General features: G+C 41.1%; 1 protein-coding gene across 4 annotated transcripts in view; it reads left to right on the top strand.

The window, feature by feature from the left end:
* LOC146600908 (sphingosine-1-phosphate transporter SPNS2-like) overlaps nucleotides 1-18,848 on the top strand; it is a 141,293-nt gene that overhangs the window by 89,690 nt on the left and 32,755 nt on the right. For 3 of the 4 annotated variants that reach the window (XR_014897052.1, XR_014897051.1, XM_085315023.1), the window contains exons 6-10: nucleotides 1,514-1,656; nucleotides 2,898-3,050; nucleotides 3,753-3,942; nucleotides 10,189-10,254; nucleotides 17,737-17,835. Coding sequence is in view for 2 of the 4 variants with exons in the window: in XM_085315023.1 (XP_085171149.1) it covers nucleotides 1,514-1,656; nucleotides 2,898-3,050; nucleotides 3,753-3,942; nucleotides 10,189-10,254; nucleotides 17,737-17,835 (651 nt within the window). In the remaining 2 variants the exon portion in view is untranslated. The remainder of the gene's footprint in view (nucleotides 1-1,513; nucleotides 1,657-2,897; nucleotides 3,051-3,752; nucleotides 3,943-10,188; nucleotides 10,255-17,736; nucleotides 17,836-18,848) is intronic. The other variant, XM_085315037.1, reaches the window with a different exon arrangement.

Genomic DNA, 18,848 nt, shown 5'->3' with positions numbered 1-18,848 from the left:
ATGACATACTGATGCATGATTCCTTGACTATGCAAAACCATGARAAATTTATAACAGAAGTTTCACACTTCCATGAGAGTTACTTAGGGCAGAATTGCATATTTTTTCTGGTCAAACAGCATGTGTTGAAAGCTTCCAGCCATCAGTGTTAAGCAGCCTCCATCTCTGTGGCAATTATTGCACTATTGCAAGACATGCAAGGATCACCTATATGATGCTTCACTCTCTGATCTCCCATGGTCTCCAAATCCAGGGGAAATCAGGAATAATCAGTACTTCAATGGACTGAAGAAGACAGAAGGGCACTTCAGCAGGTGGCACCTTGGTCTCTGGATATAGTAGTTATGTCAATGTTTCATTAGATTATTGCTAAGTGATCAAGGGATATTGTCCTGCCAGAGAAGGAAACCATCAAACAAAAATCAGAGAGGCCTCAAATTATATGGTCCTGGAGAAAATCCCAGGCATTTCTGTGTTTTTTTCTTTTTCTTTCTTTTCTTTCTTTTTTTTTCCCTCTGTACCCTGTGCTCAGCTGTGATAAGGATAGTGTCAGTCTTTGTTTATCCCTGGATTAAGGATTTTTCTGACTTTCCAGTTTTGAAATATTTTCATCTTCCCTTTCCTAGAAGAGTTTTGAGTTTGCAACCTTTGGACCTGTAACACTGCCTTATAGGTACAGACCATTCTCAGATTATTATTGGAGGCCCATTTTGGGGAATAAGATTTTCATTTTGAAAATCACATATGTAGAAGAGAGATTTTAGTGAAAATCTATCTTGCTGTTCTCCTAACAGAGCTATTTTTCATGCTAATAATGATGGCATTTCAGTGTCAAAATAGGATTCCTGTTTGTAGCTCATAAAGCACARTGGTATCTTTGCACTATGTCCAGTGATTGAGAGAAGGGATTGGAATCTTGGAAACCTAACCCTTGAATATGTCATTTTCCTGTCTTCCAACCTGAATTTTCAGAGTTTCTTGGTCTGCTGTACGCTGCAGTAATCTGAGGGAGATGCCTGAAAATGGAAAAGCCAGTGTGGGTTAACTGAAAGAACGCGGAAGGGGATGCATGTCAAGCAAGAATGCTTTTTATTCAAAGCCAGCATGTTCCCTTCTTCCAGAAGTCTTTCACCTGGCCTAACTGACCTTATAAAGCTTCTATATTCTCCCAGAAATCAGCAGGCCTCTTAGCCCAGCTGAGAGTAAGTTTTTAAAGAGTTAAACATCACCAAGGAACTGTACTAAGATGAATCTTGGTAGTTCAATAACACAAAGAAATCAATTGCCTTAATCAGAGTGTTCTCAAAGCTGCCTGCTTCCAGAGTGAGATAAGAGAGCTCAGGGAATGCCAGGGAGGAAGGAAAGGAGCAGATGCCTCAGAGCATGGACACAGATTCTGGCTAGCTGTGAAGGGTAGGGTCGTTGAAACAAAACCAATRTGATCTACCCCTACTGACTAGGCAAAGCAAACACTGCTGGCTTCCTGTGCTAATTCCTTGTTCCTTTCTTGCAGGTATCGCCACTCCTGGGTATGATAACAGGGACGCTCATCTTGATATTTGTACCTGCTGCTAAAAGAGGAAATGTTGAACAATTCGGGGGACAGCTGAAAGCTCGGAGCTCGTGGCTAAGAGACATGAAGGCACTGATTAGAAAGTAAGAGCACTCTGCTCAAACACACTTTGAATCTAACGCTTACTCTGAGYATTAAATGGCCTGTGCTTCTTGATACTGTGAGACTGGAATGTGGCCACACGTAAGGAGTTGCAGGAGGATTGGTTTGTAGACCAAGGAAAGAATGTAACAGTTATGTTTTCAGTAGGTATAAACTGTAATGAAGAATTCTAGCTTATGGTCTAACCTTTTCAAGATTCGGATCTAAGAGTCTGCTTTGTTTGGCTCATACTTCAGCTAAATCAAGGCTTTTGAAGTGTAGAAACTGCTGTGTTTCTGTATTAGTTGTTGTGCCACTGGTTCAGATGCTTAGAACCTTTTTGTTCCTTGAAAGAGCTATTCTGCTGAGGATAAAGAGAAAGTTAAATACCAGAACAATTTCAGTGGAGGAAATACAAAAAGCATGCACAACATGGCAAATTTATATATATAYATTTAAACCACAATAACAGAATGTGTGTGCATAGAATGTCCTTGGGTCGCTTGTATATGTGCATAACAGATTATATGCATCCAAGTGTTTAAGCAGCTACACTTGCTTGCCTATGAATGTGCAAATACTTGCAMATGTGAATTTAGTTTAACATTTGAATTCTGATGAGAAACTTGCAGAGTCTTTCATTCTTCTTGGAACTGCTGGCTAGGATGTCTTYCTGGTATTGTCATCCAGTGTCAAAGCACTGTGAAAAGTGATAATGGTTAATCTACCAATATTTCTATGTTAACTGTTTCACTAGTTTATCCAAAAGCAATAGCCTAGTGCCATGGATGGGGAAGGTAGAAGAAAACTGGTAATCCAGGTAAACAGATGGTATTATGGTGCTAGCACTGTAATTCACACATCGTGTCTCAGTGACTGAATACTGATTGTATTCTGAATTGGTCCCATGAAAAATGGTGCCTTTGAAAAGCATCACTGAAGAGYGCAGCATGTTRTTATCAATACAACATCATGTTGACCCTCCTGAGCAGGGAGGTTGGACTAGATRATCTCCAGAGGTCCCTTCCAGCCTCRCTGATTCTATGTTTGAAGAAATACTCCCTAGGTCTTATTCTACATTGCTTTGTACATTGTCTTATCTTTACTCCTTGGCAAAGTGAGGGAGTAGAGAGGGAAAATGCTGTGCTTTTTAACTGAAGCACCAATTCCTCTCCTGCGACTTCTACTCTTGCAGGTTTTTCTACTAAACCTTCCCTTGGATTTACCTCTTCTCTCTCCACAGCCGCAGCTACGTTTTCTCATCACTGGCCACCTCAGCTGTCTCGTTTGCTACAGGGGCACTCGGCATGTGGATCCCTCTCTACCTTCACAGAGCACAGGTTGTGCAGAAAACAGCGGAGACCTGCAGCTCTCAGCCCTGTGGCACCAAAGATAGGTGAGATTCATACTCCACAGCTTTAAAGATTGAGGGCAGGGTGTTTACCAGAGGAAATGGGCAAGTCCCATGGAGTTAAGCTGCTAGAATATCGGTAATTTCCTCTAGGTCTTTGCAATGATGCAAGCACTCTAAAATCCAAGTCATGCACATACAATACAGAGAATCCTTGACAGCTACCAGCTCTTTAAATTTAAATAAACATATTTCATATATGTAATGTAACAGCAAAAGAATCCAGTCAGCCTTTTTTGGAGAGGAATGAAAGGAGATAGAAAGTCAAACTATGTTGAAAATCAGTGACATTTAGGTATTTATTAGGTTTCCACTCTCTTAAACCTCCTAGTGCCTGCTTTGTCCATGATTTCCCTTACATGATCAGCATGCAGGTTGTTACTTAGTTTTGTTTGTACCTAATTAGTTGTACAATGCAAATTATAGGAAGCTCAATTTCACACAAAGAAGCACCGTGAGTCCTTTGCATCTCTTTGGGTGTTGGCTGAAGGCTTTGTACAAGCCTGAATTTCATCTGCAGGTTTTTTTTCTAATTTCAGGGGAAGGGTGCTGAAATTCACGGGCACTTGGCTGGAGGCTCATTTGATTTATTTTAAACTTGCAAAATCAACGTGCAGATTTCTATCAGTCAGTGTTCCCTAATAAACTTTAAAAAAATAACCCTCTCTCAATATTTTGTTTTAATAGCTTGATCTTTGGAGCAATCACATGTTTCACTGGTTTCCTGGGTGTAATCACAGGGGCCGGGGCAACCAAATGGTGCCGATTAAAAACCCAGCGCGCTGATCCTCTTGTCTGTGCTGTCGGCATGCTGGGATCCGCCATCTTCATCTGTCTGATCTTCGTTGCTGCCAAAAGCAGCATTGTGGGAGCCTATGTAAGTATAATCACTGGCATAAGCCAGCCTCACTCTTACTCTCTCCACCTACTCTTTAGGAGATTGTGTGCTTCCTGCCTTGCCRGAAGATTGAGATGTTGGTCTTGTTTTCCCCATTCTGAATGACCTTTATTTTGGTCTTTGCTATTTTGGCCCTGAAAGTGCCTGGAGGGAAAATGATATCTTGGTACTTATCCCCTCTCACCAAATGTCCTCTGAATTTAGACCTGTGGATGGTTCATGCATGGAAACCTGCAGTCCCCTGCCTTTGTGTTGTTGTGGCTCTCTGTAGTGCTGTCACTCTTGCCTAATGTTTTGGTACAGGAAAATAACTTCCCTTRCAATAAGGGTATTGTAGCTGCAGTGGTACCAAATTTTAATTACAGTATAATTTGTCTGTGGGCATGCTTTTGGCTACCTGTAATTACCATTAATTTCCATTACTAGGTGGCTTGCTGCAGACCAACAGTAACTACCATGTAATTTCAATTTGTTGTTATCTGTATTACTTCAGTGTCTAGAAGTCCTTATCATAACCCAGGAACCCACAGTATTTATTGCTGCACAAATGCAGGCTAAAAAAATTAGCTCCTCCCAGAGTATTTATAATCTTAAGTATATGTAAAATGCATCAGATGCTTCCAGATCAGAAGGAGGGAGGGAAAATTGAGATAATATACAGTGAAACTACCRAAGGGATGGTTACTGAATCAGTCATGCAATTAACTTCTCAGTTGGATGACTTAGTGGTGACACAGTGAAAAATAAGTGAGCACATAGTAATTGCAATGTACTTATAGTGGAAAAGCATGTGAGCAGATATACTTAAACTCGCTCAGAACTAGCAGAGATGAAATGCCTTGGGCTTCCCTTCCCCTTCCCTTCCTTTCTTTCCAGGAGCCACCCCCCAGTCAGCCTCAGGCCAGGATCTTGATTTCAGTAAGGAGAGGAGAAATCCAGTACAGTGAACAGGTCAAAGGTTTTCTTTTACTGTAACAGAGAGAAGCCTGGTAACTGTTTGAAGGGACAGCTTGAGAAGATGAGTGTAGTGGGATCATTTCTGAAAGCCCACATGTAGATTCCACACAGCAGAGTACACTCAATTCAGCAATGAGAACTTCATTTACCAAGATTCGTTTACCAATTAAGCAAGCAAACCATCTACTGCAGTTTCTTCTCTGTATATATCAAGTGCTACTTTAGCCGTGGAAATTTTTGTAATATTCTAATAGCTGCCATTATTATGGAGAAACATAAAAAGAAAGAATGAAAGTTTAAAAACATAAAGACAGAACCAAGAACATGTACTATAACTATTTAGAAGGTGTCAGAAGAAGAGTCCGATCATCTGGCTCACAGCATGGTCTAGTGCTTTGGTTCAATGATCAGCAGAAAAATGACCACCTCAGGCAACCTGTAAGAGGGTATTGCTGGCTGGCAAATCATTAACCTTGCTTTCGTTCTCAGCTGATTCTGAATGAAGAGATCTGCCACATCCTTCTGCCTGCCCTTCCCTCCAACCAGCCAGACCTGTGATTTTCTGTTTTCTCAGACCTGATGACAGATGCTCATTTGTAGTGATTAGTATCTTTATGCAGAAAGTCCTCCCTCTCTAAGCTGGAAATACTATTTTCAGAAAATTTGCAGTAAAAGGTGGTTATTGATCTCATTTTTATCTTTTGTTAGGTCTTCTTTTTTAATCTCAAGATAGTGGCTTTTAAGCTGCTATGTTTCCATGTGATCATGCTTCATTGTGTGAATGTATAAATATAGATGGTATTATTTAACCAATCCTAGAAGCAATTTATTTTATGATGCGTGAGCAGTAAATCMAATAAAGAGTCAATGATTTACAAAGCAAGTTGTATCTGCATATGGAGGGTGTGTGAAGAATATAAATGTCTTCGCTGATGCCATTCTCTTGCTGATGCACACATTTGTTGCAGGTAACACTGCTTCTCCGTAGCCCTAAATCTGTTCTCTCTCTGCTGTTGGAAGCTTGTGTGGAAAACAGATAAGAGAGCCTAATTAAAGTGTGACTGGGGAATTGGAGAGCTGAACTCTCTTTATAGATTATGCATGTTACAGTAGACAAGTTATTTAACTTTGTTTTGTCTCTGAAAAATGAGGATTCTTAACCTATGGAGGATCAGGGTATCTTAGATCATTAATGTTTGTAAATCACCTAAAGTTTAGAAGGTCTGTGGACAAACTGTCCACTACAAATTCGTATGAGTGAAAAACAGTGACGCAATACCTCTTATTGTTGCTATTTAGTGTTACAGGTGCTAACCCCATTGAGACRCAGGTCTTGCACTGGAGCTAACAATGTCTCATAACACGTGGTGTTATCATGGTGGTGCTATGTATTGGCTGAACTGGCTTTTCAAGGCAAGTTTCAAACGTGTGGGTTCTTGTTCTTCCATACCATCCAAAGCTACTGCAATCTTACAGGCTTCCAGCATGTTTCCCTTTACTTCACTGGAGTCCTATTTTGCAAGGCTGAAGGCTGTAGCAGTTTCGCATTACTGTTTTAAATGTCATTGGACCAAAATGAAGGAGTGTACATTCTCTGACTCTGGCCTAGATTTGAGGGACTGCATGATGGATTAGCTTACCTTCCTTATCCCAGAATCCATGAGAGTAGCTTGTCCTGGAGATAATGCAGTAGACTTTTTGGGTGGATTTTTTAATCTTTGATGGCTTCCCTGACAACTGGAACTGGATGTCCTGGAACAGAGATGACCAGCAGCATCTGTAAGCTCTGTGTGTCTGTAAAAGGCAAGAGCAATGTTTCGGTCTGTTTTCCATCATGGTAATGTTTCCAGACCTTCTGTGCTGTGACTGTCCTTAGACTTCTTATTGGCTCAGAACCTTAAAATTATCACTTCCATCCATTTAGATGCCTAAACTTGGAGTTTGATGTCGAGTGTATGGACGCCTAAGAGATGGGCTCTGTCACACTGAGCTTTGATAGCAAGCAGATCACTGTCTCCCTTGCTGCTCTAGTTAGCATTCCAGTTTCAATTTCAGCTGATAGTGGTGACACTTTGTTTTCAGCGCTCTAGAAGAACCAGCAGAGCCCTTGTCTTCTTAACCTCTTGGCATTTTTGATTTTCTGGAAAAGACCTACGTATCCTTTAGCATGGTCACGTTATCCCTTACATACTGTCAACTATCTGCTCTCTTCTTCCTCTGAACATGTGTACTTTTTTTCTCCTGCTCAGTCCTGTCTTGCAGGTGGTTTTCATCTCTGAGGGCAGCAGCTCTTCCTGTTCTGCAGCAACCACTCCTGTTTGGAGCAGGTAGACAGACATCTTTTTTGCATCTAATTTTTTCATACTAATCCAGCATATTATTTGCTGTAGCAGAACTAGCTAGAACAATAGAATGCAGCAGCATTCTGTATCATTTAGCTTCCCAGACACTTAMATTTCTGCCTTTTACTATCTTGTTTTGCTCTATAGTCCGATCGGTTCTTAGTCTGCTTTTTTGGCAGCATGTGTACTTCTGTATTGTAGTCCRACTCCTTAAAATAGTAATTTGCCTATCTTTAGGTCCCACTTTTTCTGAAATATATGCTCTCTTGAAGTTGGTTGGTTTTCCAACTTGTCTCTTGAAACCCATTAGCTGTATGGCAACATTGCTTCACACTGCTCAGACATTTCAAAAGCAGATTTCAGACTGAACATTTCGTTTAAAGCTCAAGATGATGGGAGTGATGTTTTATGTTCCCTTTGACATTGTTCCAAGTTTCTGTTGTACTTCAGTTTCAGCATTTATTTCAATTCCTCAAAGACGTTTTGTGAACTTTAAGAAACAGCAACTCCTGGGCTAAATCTTTGCCATAGAGCTTTTCCAATATCTCAGTCTCAGCTCTAGGGAACTTGCTGTTGACATGGTGGTGGTTACTTATCTGCTTCTGAGGTGTAGATATTGCCCAATGCTGAGATGGAGTTAGACTTGCTTCAGATTTGAGAGTACATGGGTCTTACCCCCATGTCAAAGAGAACTTCGAACAATGAAGATGTAGACAGATAGGCACTTTGCAAGTAGCCATGGAAGCAGTTTACCTGCCATAGTTTATGATCTGCCATAATTTATAACCTATTTAGATCAACTGGAAGATCTGCTGGTGTGAACTCCCCGGAATCTACTTTATTTATCATTATTGGGAATCAGAATTTATTAACTGATYGCATAAACCACTCTCRAGAARGATTAGACAGGCTTCTATCAGCTCATCAGAGGTGAGCAACTGGGCACYGAGTGAAATTGGTGAGGTACTGTACAGCGCGGCTGGATCCAAAMGAAGATACAGTACATTTCTGCAGCTGAACTCTCTGTGTAAAATGAGGATTCTAAAAGTGTGTGAGGAGTCAAAATTGTGACCACTTTGGGAGCTATTGATCTGCTCTGGAGGCTGCTCTRTTTGAAGTAAGCATCCCTAGAGCCTCTCTCCTGCAGAAATGTCACATATCCTGATATGCCCTTTGGAGTAGGAGAASTCATTTTTATAAATCCCCGTAGCAGCTGAAGGGCTGACTTTTTTTAATGTCAGTATCTTTTGTCCTGATTTTTGATCTTTCGCCTGTACTCATTTCTCTTTTATCGATATCCCTATATGAAGCATGAATTTCCTGAAAACGTGTTGGGTGAGATACGCATTCGGCAATTCAGAACTGATGTGCTCTGAAGTTTGTAACATTTTAGTGGTTCATAAAGCTTATGCTGAATTCCTGCAGGAGGAGGCAAAGTTTACTTTCTGTATGTAATAATTCATATGTATGTTTGTGTGTAATTTATATAACCTTAAGGCAAGCAGTTGTTTGTTCATAATAATTCATGAAAAGACAGGGCATGTCAAGGCTGCATTCAGAAGTGTGATTGCATCTTTCCCAAGCTCACTTCTATCCATCCAGCAACAGTGGCTCTAAAGCTGTAATAGGACAATTTTAGTGTGGTCAGGTGAGCCCACCTGGGGCTCAGGTATGCCCTTGCTCCATGACACATGGCTTCAACTTCTGTCAACACCTTGATTCAATGGCAGTTGTCATTTCCAGTGAGAGTCAAGTTCAAGGCAGACCAGTGGACAGTGGGAAAATGGAAGGAGATTTCCAACAAACATTTCTTTTCCAAGGGCAGTGTTGCCCTTGAAGCCATGTCACCATTGCTGCATTAGGTTACAGTTTGATGAACATTTCTTTCAATGATAGGACCAGGATTAATAGTTTCTCGTCTTGATGACCACTGCCAGTTCTTCAACTGCTACAACTGATTGTGGAACCATTCAGTGAACTCTTATCAGGGAGCTGATTTGGGTTAAAAATAAGTAAAACAATCCTCCTTTCCCCTTTAAAAGAAAAGATTCCTTGCTGTTTCAGTTACCTGACTCCCTGTTTGGCACAGTTGTGCCAGCACAACTAAGGAGACAATATGGCATAAGAGTAAGTGTAGAGAGAGTGTAGGACATGGGAAAGGTACGTGGTGACTGTTTATACCTCATCCCCAGAAAAAAATGCTCCCGTCCAGCTACAGCTGTAAGGTCTTTAGTGCGTCTTGTTGACTSTCTCCATGAAGAGCCAAGAATTTCGTTTCACTGTAAGAGACTGATGCTGCAAAACCAATACTTAAGKCTGATGTTGACTGTCACTGTATACAGGTTGTTGACTGTACACAGATGTTAATCAAAATAGTGCTTAAGTTGTTTTTATGATGGCTAGAACTATGTCCCCCTCGCAAAGAAAATCAGTGCACTGGAAGGGAAAGGATCTTGCACAAAGTGAGTAGAGAATCTCATCTGGTTTGCTAGAGAGCTTAACATATAACTTGATTCCTAGTGAAGAAACTGACTGCATTTGGGGGAATTGTGGCTTTTTTTGCCCTTTCTAACTGGCTTTTTGAAGCTGATTGTTCAAGCGTCAAATCCCAACAGTGCCTCTTCTTGGTGGTTTGTCATGTTCAGCTGTCACCAAAGGTGTCAGCCTTTWATTTAGCTGTTCTGTAGATCATAAACAGTTTGCATAATGAAGTTGCAGACCAACCCCCTCAGGCTTCAAATAAAAATCTATAAATTTCTGTGTCTGAGATAAACCACAACAGTAACGAAGAGTGYACTGTGTACGGAAGAATCCTTTGAGTAGGTTTGATAAAAATAAGCAACAAAGGAAAATTTGTGACAGGTTATTTTTGCTTTGAATATCAAGTGAATAAATCTTCTCCTTTTTGTGTCTTTTGTTACAACAGATTTGCATTTTTATTGGAGAAACTCTTCTGTTTTCAAACTGGGCTATCACAGCAGACATACTAATGGTGAGTGTACGTTGGAACAGTGTCTCTCTCTTTTGGGGGCCAGAGCAGCTTGTCAGCTTGTAAGAACAACCTGAAGTTCACATTTCTCCCAAATGTCTAGTCCCAGCTTCAGCCTATTCTATATTTACCTTTTTTATTGCTGAAAAGGAGAGTGAGATGGAGAGAAAGAAAGAGGAACTCTTCCTTTACTCTGAGCAGCAAGGAGAGGAAGTGTCCAGAAGGGACACCATCAAATAGTTTCCCCAAATTCTAATTATTTGTGCCAAACTCCACATACAAAGAATTCAGCCAGCTTTTCTGAAGAGTCAGCACATTATTGGATTTTGTTATCAATAATCGCTATTGGCTTTGTTCTGTAATAGGAAATCCTTCCCTTCCTCCCTCCTCTGGCCACAAAGGCAGCCATCTCCCTCTCTCTTTGGCCTAACTCCAGCAAACCCAGCATTCAACACATACACAATAGAAAACCACCTCTGGGAGAGGACAGAGGAAAAGAAAGTGTAAAGAAATTCTGGACTATGTCCACCTATTCCAAGAGGAAACTGTCAGAGATTTTTCACCTCATGTCCTTCATTTTCCATTCTCTATCTACCAAAAATCTTTATAAGTCTTTCCAGTCAGAAAGCTGGCCTCAGCAACTAGTTTTTCATGTGAAATAGTCTGGATGTTTGTAAGAAAAGCTTGCATGTTTTCTAGATGCTTGCATCTGAGGATTACAGAGCCTTTCAAGTATGTCGTATCTTGAAGTCCCAAGGTGAGGGAGGTTACTGGTTGCGTATTGTATGAAAAAGAAAGATATTAGGGAACACAGCCATTACAGGACTTGCCTGAGGTCTTTTGGCAGGTTATTGACAGAGCTAAAAATAAAACCAGGCTGGTATCCATAGAAAACTCCCTTGACTTGTATTCATTGTTTATGCAAATGTTAATGAAAAAAACAGCTGAGCTCAGAATTTCTAGATATATAAAGGCTTTAGTTGATGTCTTCATTCAACAAAGAATTTTAAGCTTCCACTTAATTTCTGTTTCTTTTTTTAACAAGATTTAAGTTAAAGACTGCATTCGTATATTTAAGGTACCACTGTAGTTGCCAGACCTGCTGTACCTGATAAACTCTCAGTCTTTAGCTCGTTTGTGCAGCGAACATGCTGTGAGCTAGGGCAGTGTAGTTAATTCCACGTCTCTCAGAGGGGCACGAGGCACAGAGAAGTGAAGGCTGTCAATAGCCTTTAGTAGCTCAGATGCCTTTTAATTGCTGAGCTTGGTTCCTCTACCAGTTTAGCTAAGGCATGATGGAGTTGCTCATAGGCAGAACGAGTGTTTACTATGTGCTTAATGCGGGGTTTGCAGCTTGTGCTGCGTTCAGGGCTGTTACGGCCGTTCATTCAGTTGTACCTGAGCGTTGAGACAGATGTGCAGKCCACAGACAGCTGTGCTGCGGAAGAAATTGTGGTACAATATTTGTAGTTGCTCATTATTACCTCCTGCCAGAGATTATTCTCACAGCCTTTGGCTGTGATGTTCACAGGAGTGGTCCCAACTCTCTCTGGTCAAAATTAGCTGGGCTGACTGAAAAAGCAGATCTTTGATATTCTCACCAGCTTTGGCTGAAATGGGGAAGGGTTTGGCGATGTGGCACATCCACAGTCCTGCAGCAGGGACTCTCCATGAGCAGCTGGGGTAGTAATCTGCTGCTGCCAGCATAGCTCAGCTGGACAGAGGTCAGACGTGTTCAGGGTCCTCTAGAAAATCTGTACCAGAAATGAGAACTGAAACTTGACTAACATTTCTCAAGCTAATGCCTGAAGCCATTTTGCTCACAAACACTTTGTTGTACCAAAGCTACTAAGAATGCAATCATTTTCCCATTTTAATTATTATTTGTGTAGATTTCAATGCGACTTCAGGATCAAGCTTTTTAGTAGCTTTTATGGGGGATTGGCATTTATCTTATGTGGCTGGTATCATATATTCCATTGCATTTTGCATGGATGCATCTGCATTTTATGTTGGTTTWGTGCAAAGATCCGTAACCTCCTTAAGAAATCATTGGAAATAATTCCTAAGCTCCAATTTCCAAACTACAAATGAGAGAAAGCACAAGAAGGAGCCTACAGATGTGTTAAAAATTGGAAYTGGTGATTGATGCCAGCTCTTGAACTAGCTGTTCATTTTGTATAGAAAAATGAACTGATTGTTATATATATTGCTTAGCTCAATGAATTATCAGAGTGAAAAGGCCTGTAAAAGTGCTATACAAATAAATGTAAACATCCACTTAGATCATTACATGCCTGTAAACAGATGGTCTGAAGCATGTTTATATTACACAGGGGGTTTGAGAGGATGTTTAGTCAGACAATAGGTGAAAGCCAGGGTTATAACCACATTTGATAGACAGCTTTATAAGAAGTCCTAGCCAGAGAAAGGTGTGGAAAGACTTTAGACAGATGTACTTTAAATGTGTGACAAATTAATTTCTACTGATTATTATTTATTTTGTGTAATCGGATGCATGTCAGTTCTTGCTGAGGCTGGTAAGGAGTTTAAAAGTGTTACAGCGTAAGCCTAACAACACCTTCATGGTGTACATAAATATTATCCCTTTTTCATGGATAAAAAGCTCTCAGTATAGGCTGGACTCTGCTCCCATGGGTTTCAGGGAGACTAGACTTACGCCAGAGGTGAGGCTTTGGGAAACTGCAGCCTAAGTGATTTATCACAGCTCTCCCAAGATTTACAAATCTCATGACTGCTTAAAAGTTGTATCTGGCAAGTTGGTAAGGAGCTTCAGAGGTTTTGCAAGTTTTAAGTTCCCTGGCAAAACAAGGATGCTTGCTTATTATCTTCATACTTAAACATTGGCTTCTCATAGCTTCACGTTTCCATGGCTCTTCTRTTCTTGCTGGTGTAGCAGTCTGTATGCAGCTCCTCAAATTTTCTGCAGGAAAAGGTGACGAGAGCTAGATTTGATAAGCTGTCAGCACTGCAGAATGTRCTACGCTGCCTGAGAGTTTAAATGCTTATATTTGTTCCAAATGCAAATTTGTACAAAACAGGCCTTATTCTCCTGAGCACAACTCTCCAAGTCTCCTCCCAAGCACATGCTCAGATGGTGCTTAGGGAAAGGGGGGGAGGGAGGGTTGTTCTTATAGTGCATGCTAATTATGAAACAGATTTTATCAGCCATCTTTGCAAATTGGCCTCAAAATTACCAGAACCTCAAAGTAGCATTAAAACCACCTTGTAACAGCAATAATGAATGAGCTGCAGTGCAGCAGGCGAGTGTGTAACATTGAGACATGCCAAGCGCTTTCATCTTTGAGTGCTTGGGACCTTGTAGAATCTGGTCTTAATAATGGTTTTTTTCCTTCATAGCTCATCTCAGAAATATAGATGATGGATAGAGGCTTGATGGCATTTTTGTGTAAGAGCCAGTAGGTAATTTAAAGGGCCTCCGCTATTGAGATCACAATCTTTTTTAGGTCTTTGCTGTAAAAAGYGATCCTCCTGTATATGCAAAGCCCCTTGATGCTCATGCAAAAATGTTCCTCATATTTCTTCCTTCTTTTATACCATTACTTCTTTTTAAATGGTCATGAACTGCCATGGAGGAGATGAGCCTTAAACGTTTTGTTGTGGAGTCAAAGCCTGCCTTTAGGCTTCAGACAGGCATAGACAGACTGGTGCATGGCTGTGCTGCAAGCATGGGGGAATGTATGCTTTTATTCAGATTACCTTCCATATACATTTCAGACAATTATTTTTTTACAGTGTAAAACGCTGTCCTATTTTTCCCAGTAAAGAAAAACATTTCCAGAAGTTCTCATTATTGCTTCTCCCAGTATGTCTCCGCACACTGGTAACCCCTGATCATTAGAGCACTGTGGATTAGATTTTCAGGCCCGGTGGGGAATGCTTATGAATGAAAATACACAGCCCACTTCGAACACACGTGCCAGCCCTGCCCAGGAGGGCTGCACCAAGGGGCATCGCTGCAGCCTCCTGGGGGSCAAGGGTTTGCAGACAGCTGCACGCTTCTCGCTGCTGTGCTTTGACTCAGGGACTAACCTAGCCCTCTTTTATTTCATTTAAAARTATTTTTTTAGAGATTGTCTACCTGTGAGTCGTTAGCTTTAGTGAAGAGTCTCTCTCAGGTTGGTTCTTCTCAATCACAGCCGTTACCTCTTCTGAACAGTGGTTACAACAGGGACACCTGGGCTATTCCCAAACTCTGCCAGTGACCAGCAATGTGTTTTCTTTGCCTTTGGTGCTGAAAGAAATCAACATGCGGTGCCTCGAAGATTCCTATTTGACCCAGAAGAGTATTAGATTGTGAGATTGCTTTAGAGCACAGTTTTCCATCACGAGCGTCAGAACTTACCTCTTTGGCACGTGGCCTTTTAATGGGGCAGAGTGATCACTCCTTGGCTTTCTTGGTTTTCTGTTTTTTTTCAGGACAGCTAATTCTGCTGGTTTTACTACAGGAAGGGAATGTCAGTAGTAAGCCATGGCCTTTCTGAACCTCTATTTAAAGAGGCGAGGTTTGCCAGAGCTGCTTGGTCAGCCTCCTTGCCCAGCCTGTGCGCTGTGTGCGCCTGAACCTGGAGCCAGAGATGCGCCAGGACCAGCCCACAGACTTCCGCCTAGCCTGCTGTGGCTCTCCCACCTCCAGTTTCTGTGGGATGTGCAAACCAGGCCCTGTATGGTTTGAATTTAGATCTATTTTAGTATCAAAATGCCTGTTTAGGGCTGTAATTTACTGCTGTCTTCCTAGAACAGTAGCTAATGTTTGATGCCAACTATTTCCGCTCCATCAGAATAAAATACTTTTTAAGCAAGAATAAGGGTGGAGTGTTTCTTCRTGTTTTGGTGATCTTGTTTTGAGCCCTTTTTCTCTCCTACATCCTTTTAGAGGAGGAGGAGGAAAAATCTCATGTTCCTTTGTTTGCTGCATGCTTTTTTGGTCACCAGAATTCCAGGCTAAAGTGATGAAGTTATTTGGCATTATAAAGTATTTGGCGGTCTTGTTTCAACCATCGATAAGTTCTTTAGCTAGGCAAAATGAAAACATTTTGGAACTTGTTTTGCTACTTTGAAAACTAAATAGATATACAATAGATATGCATGCAAAATTATTTATGTGTATGTATAAATGTATATTTGTGTATATATCTATACAGACACATACACCTATATAAGATGCAGGCATCATTCAAAATTCTCTCTCCAACTGAAACTAATTCACTGCCACTCATTTAAAATGGTGTGTTTTGACTAAATTTGCAACTTCCTTTGCCCTTTTGCTAAGAAATGCATAGAATATAGAGTCAGGCAGGCCTTCTTTGCTCATTTAGCTCTCATGAACTTTATAGCAAGAAAAATATATTAAAGTTTAAAATTGACTATTTCTCACATCTACCCCATCTACCATATCTACTCACATCTATCTGCACTCTTGAATTAGGTAGAGTTTCGCTCTACCTCAAATGCTTTTTCTCAAACAGCTCTTGCAGAATGCTGCTCCAGTGCACCTGCAGGAACTGGGGCCAGGTGGGAAGAATAAAAAGGATTCATTTTTCTTTTCCTTCTGTCTAATCTGTTCAGGTTGTGTCCATTACCCTGTGTCTTTGGGGAATGGTAATGAATTGTGTTGCTCTCCTTCTATTTCACAGTGTGAGCTTCAGTATGGTTCTGTGCCTCCAATAAAGGCTAGATCTTATTTTCCTCTTGGGAGTGCTGTGAGCCTTTAAGTCTGTTYTGAGCTCCTTGATGCAAAATGAGGACAGTGTCTAACAGCCACAGCCGTGTGACTGCTGTGGAGCTGGTCATRCTTCCATTGCACCAAAGGAACTTGAGAATGCACCGATTTAACATGAGGCATCAAAGTGCATTAGCAATGTGCATTTGCAGCTTTGTCAAAGGAGTAATGCAGGTCATTCTCAAGGCGTGTGGGTAAAATCCTAAGAAAAACCATTTAATTTTACCCATAATTCCGAAATGTGTCTGTCTGAAATGAGATGGTCATTGTAAGGAGGCATGAGTTCTGTTTTACTGTGGATTTTCTCARTGCTGTTCTTTTTTAATGGGTAACTCGTCTTCCTCCCTGAAAGGAAGTGATCAGCACTGAAACGATGCCTCAGGTTCTGTGACGTGAGATATGTCACTGTTAAGCAATTAGTTCTCTATAACTCACTCACCTAAGGTAAATTCATCTCTGTGTAGCTCTAGCTGGAGATATACCAATCCCAAAATGTCACACTTAATTAATAAATGGCTTCAGGAAAGCCTCGCTAGAATGAGTTGAAGGCAGGGAAGACATGCCTTCTGGAGAAAGACTAAAGATAGCTGGTCAGAAGGAGAAGGGAACAGTAAAAGGGATCGCAGTCTACAAAGAGCTAAACAGGAGAGTCATTTCTAGCAGGGTAGACAGCTTTTCAAAGGAACAGAAAAGGCAGAACAAGATTCAATGGTTGGGAATGGAAAAAATCCRCTTGCATTTAGGGACCTCATAATTCTTCAGTACTTAAAGCCTTTAAATCAAGACAGACTCACTTTCTGAATGAAGAGATACRGGCTTGGTGCAGATGTTCTTAGCCAGCTTGTTTCACAAGGTTTATGCATGAGACAATCACTTTCTTCTGCTCTAAATGTATAAAACTAAGATACTTCCACAGGAGTGTGGGCTTTTGTTAGTGAAATTTCTGTTTGTTCGTTTTAATCTTTCATCTCCCTCCATGGTTAGAAATCTGTTTTCTCTAAGCCTGATTCTGTAGTGGAGAAATAATACATGGTTTTCATTGCTACTGTGGAGTCAAATTGATACTGTGTGATCTGACTTGGGGTGTCTTGTCCTTTRAAAGGACTAGAGACCAAATTACAGTATCTTGGCTGTGGATAATTTCCATARTGCGTCTCTGTTAACTTTTGCAAGTAGAATTCCAAATCCCTGGGAGAAAAATAAAGCAGATAAAGATGGAGGTGAGAATGTGTGGCCTTCCATACTAGTTTGAATTGCTTATGGCTTAGAAAACAGAATTCTAACTTGAATATGGAAAAAAMCACAGCATCTCGGTTTTCAGCAAAGTCCTTGTGCTGAAGGCAGACGGTGCTGTGCAACCTAAKACTTTACTGCCGAGCAAAATACTTACCTGATGGGGAAAAAAACCTTCTGGGCAGTATATTGAAACACCTCAGGGCCGACAATGTTGCTGACTTTCATGCATTCAGTGTGGTTGAGAGGAAGTGTGCAGACTGGACGGAGCTTCTGGACTGCCATCTGGAGCACTGGAAAGCTGGGAATGGCTGCASAGCTCTCCAGTTACTTGAGGCCCCTGTGGCACCAGATCTGCCACTGAAATCTGGGGGAGCTTATTCACATTGTCCCAACCTGGACATAAATTGAGCGATGCAAGATAGCTGGAGAGGTTCTTGAGCCAAGTTTCCTTATGTATTTATTTTCCTTCCCCTTCTTCTTTGCAGTATGTGGTCATCCCAACACGCCGTGCAACCGCAGTGGCCTTGCAGAGTTTCACCTCGCACCTCCTGGGAGATGCTGGCAGTCCTTATCTGATTGGATTTGTAAGTGTTTGCAGTGGGTTTTGGCAGGGTTGTTTGCCCATGTCTGTTTTTATTTACCAACTGCTTGTCTAAAATGCCAAGTTAGGCCATGCTGGGAAAGGCAGGTCAGTATTTATCAGCAGAATGGGAATCAGATGGTTCGCAGCAGTGCAACTTTCTTGTGTGGTTATGTTATCTGTGGGCTGCAGTTCAAACTTGGAAGGACCACTTTGGGAGGCAAAGTGAGCTTCTAAGTCTTTTTAGCCTCTGGCACTTGTAAAGTTTGTAGAGAAGAATGGTGGCTTCTGTGGTGTGGACATAGGTCCATTAGGAATTGCACTGGAAGAGTGTGGTGTATTTAACTATGTATCTGGTCTCATAAGGCAAATATTTCCTTGAGAGTAGCAACATGCAGTTGTTTGGGTCTGCTGATATTTTAAACTTGYTCTGTGTTGTTATAAATGGTGGTACTAAATCATGGCAGGATGGATGTGTATATTTTGTTTTTATTAGTAGTGTTCCTTTCTATTGCTGCTGTGCTTGTTGGCTTTGGTCTGATTATAGATCCCTGTTAGTCCAGCACAATCCTAGTGCAAAACAACAGACCCTGCTCCAAAAGCTGCCATCAGAAAACATTCTCAGCTGAAAATATAAACTGTGAGAACTGTAACAAGGAAAAGAACTCTGATATATTGAGAAAATGTCTTTCCCAGCACCTTTTTGTTGAGTTTGATGCACTGAGAATGCGATTGAGCATTTATAATATACAGTAACCTCCATGTAAAACGCAAAGTGACACCAATGCTCTTGTAATTGGAGATGCAATAGTCTTCTAGTAAGTTAACTGGGATCTTAATTTGGCCTGGCACCTGGCAAGCATAGCTGATGTACTCTTCTGGATGAGTACTACTGAGCAACACGCCTGCTGTGCTTCTCAGCTGTGGTACTTCTATGTTTCTTTTTTTTAACAAATATTTCTCTTCTACTCATCTCATAGATACTGGGCACATATTTCAGTACTGAAGGAGGTTGCA

This window comes from Rhea americana, unplaced genomic scaffold (genome assembly GCF_003343005.1).
Source record: "Rhea americana isolate MKP2758 unplaced genomic scaffold, rheAme1 scaffold_111, whole genome shotgun sequence".
NCBI classification, from domain to species: Eukaryota; Metazoa; Chordata; class Aves; order Rheiformes; family Rheidae; genus Rhea; species Rhea americana.
Note: the sequence above shows the minus strand (reverse complement) of the source record. Positions and strands in the feature narration are given on the sequence as shown.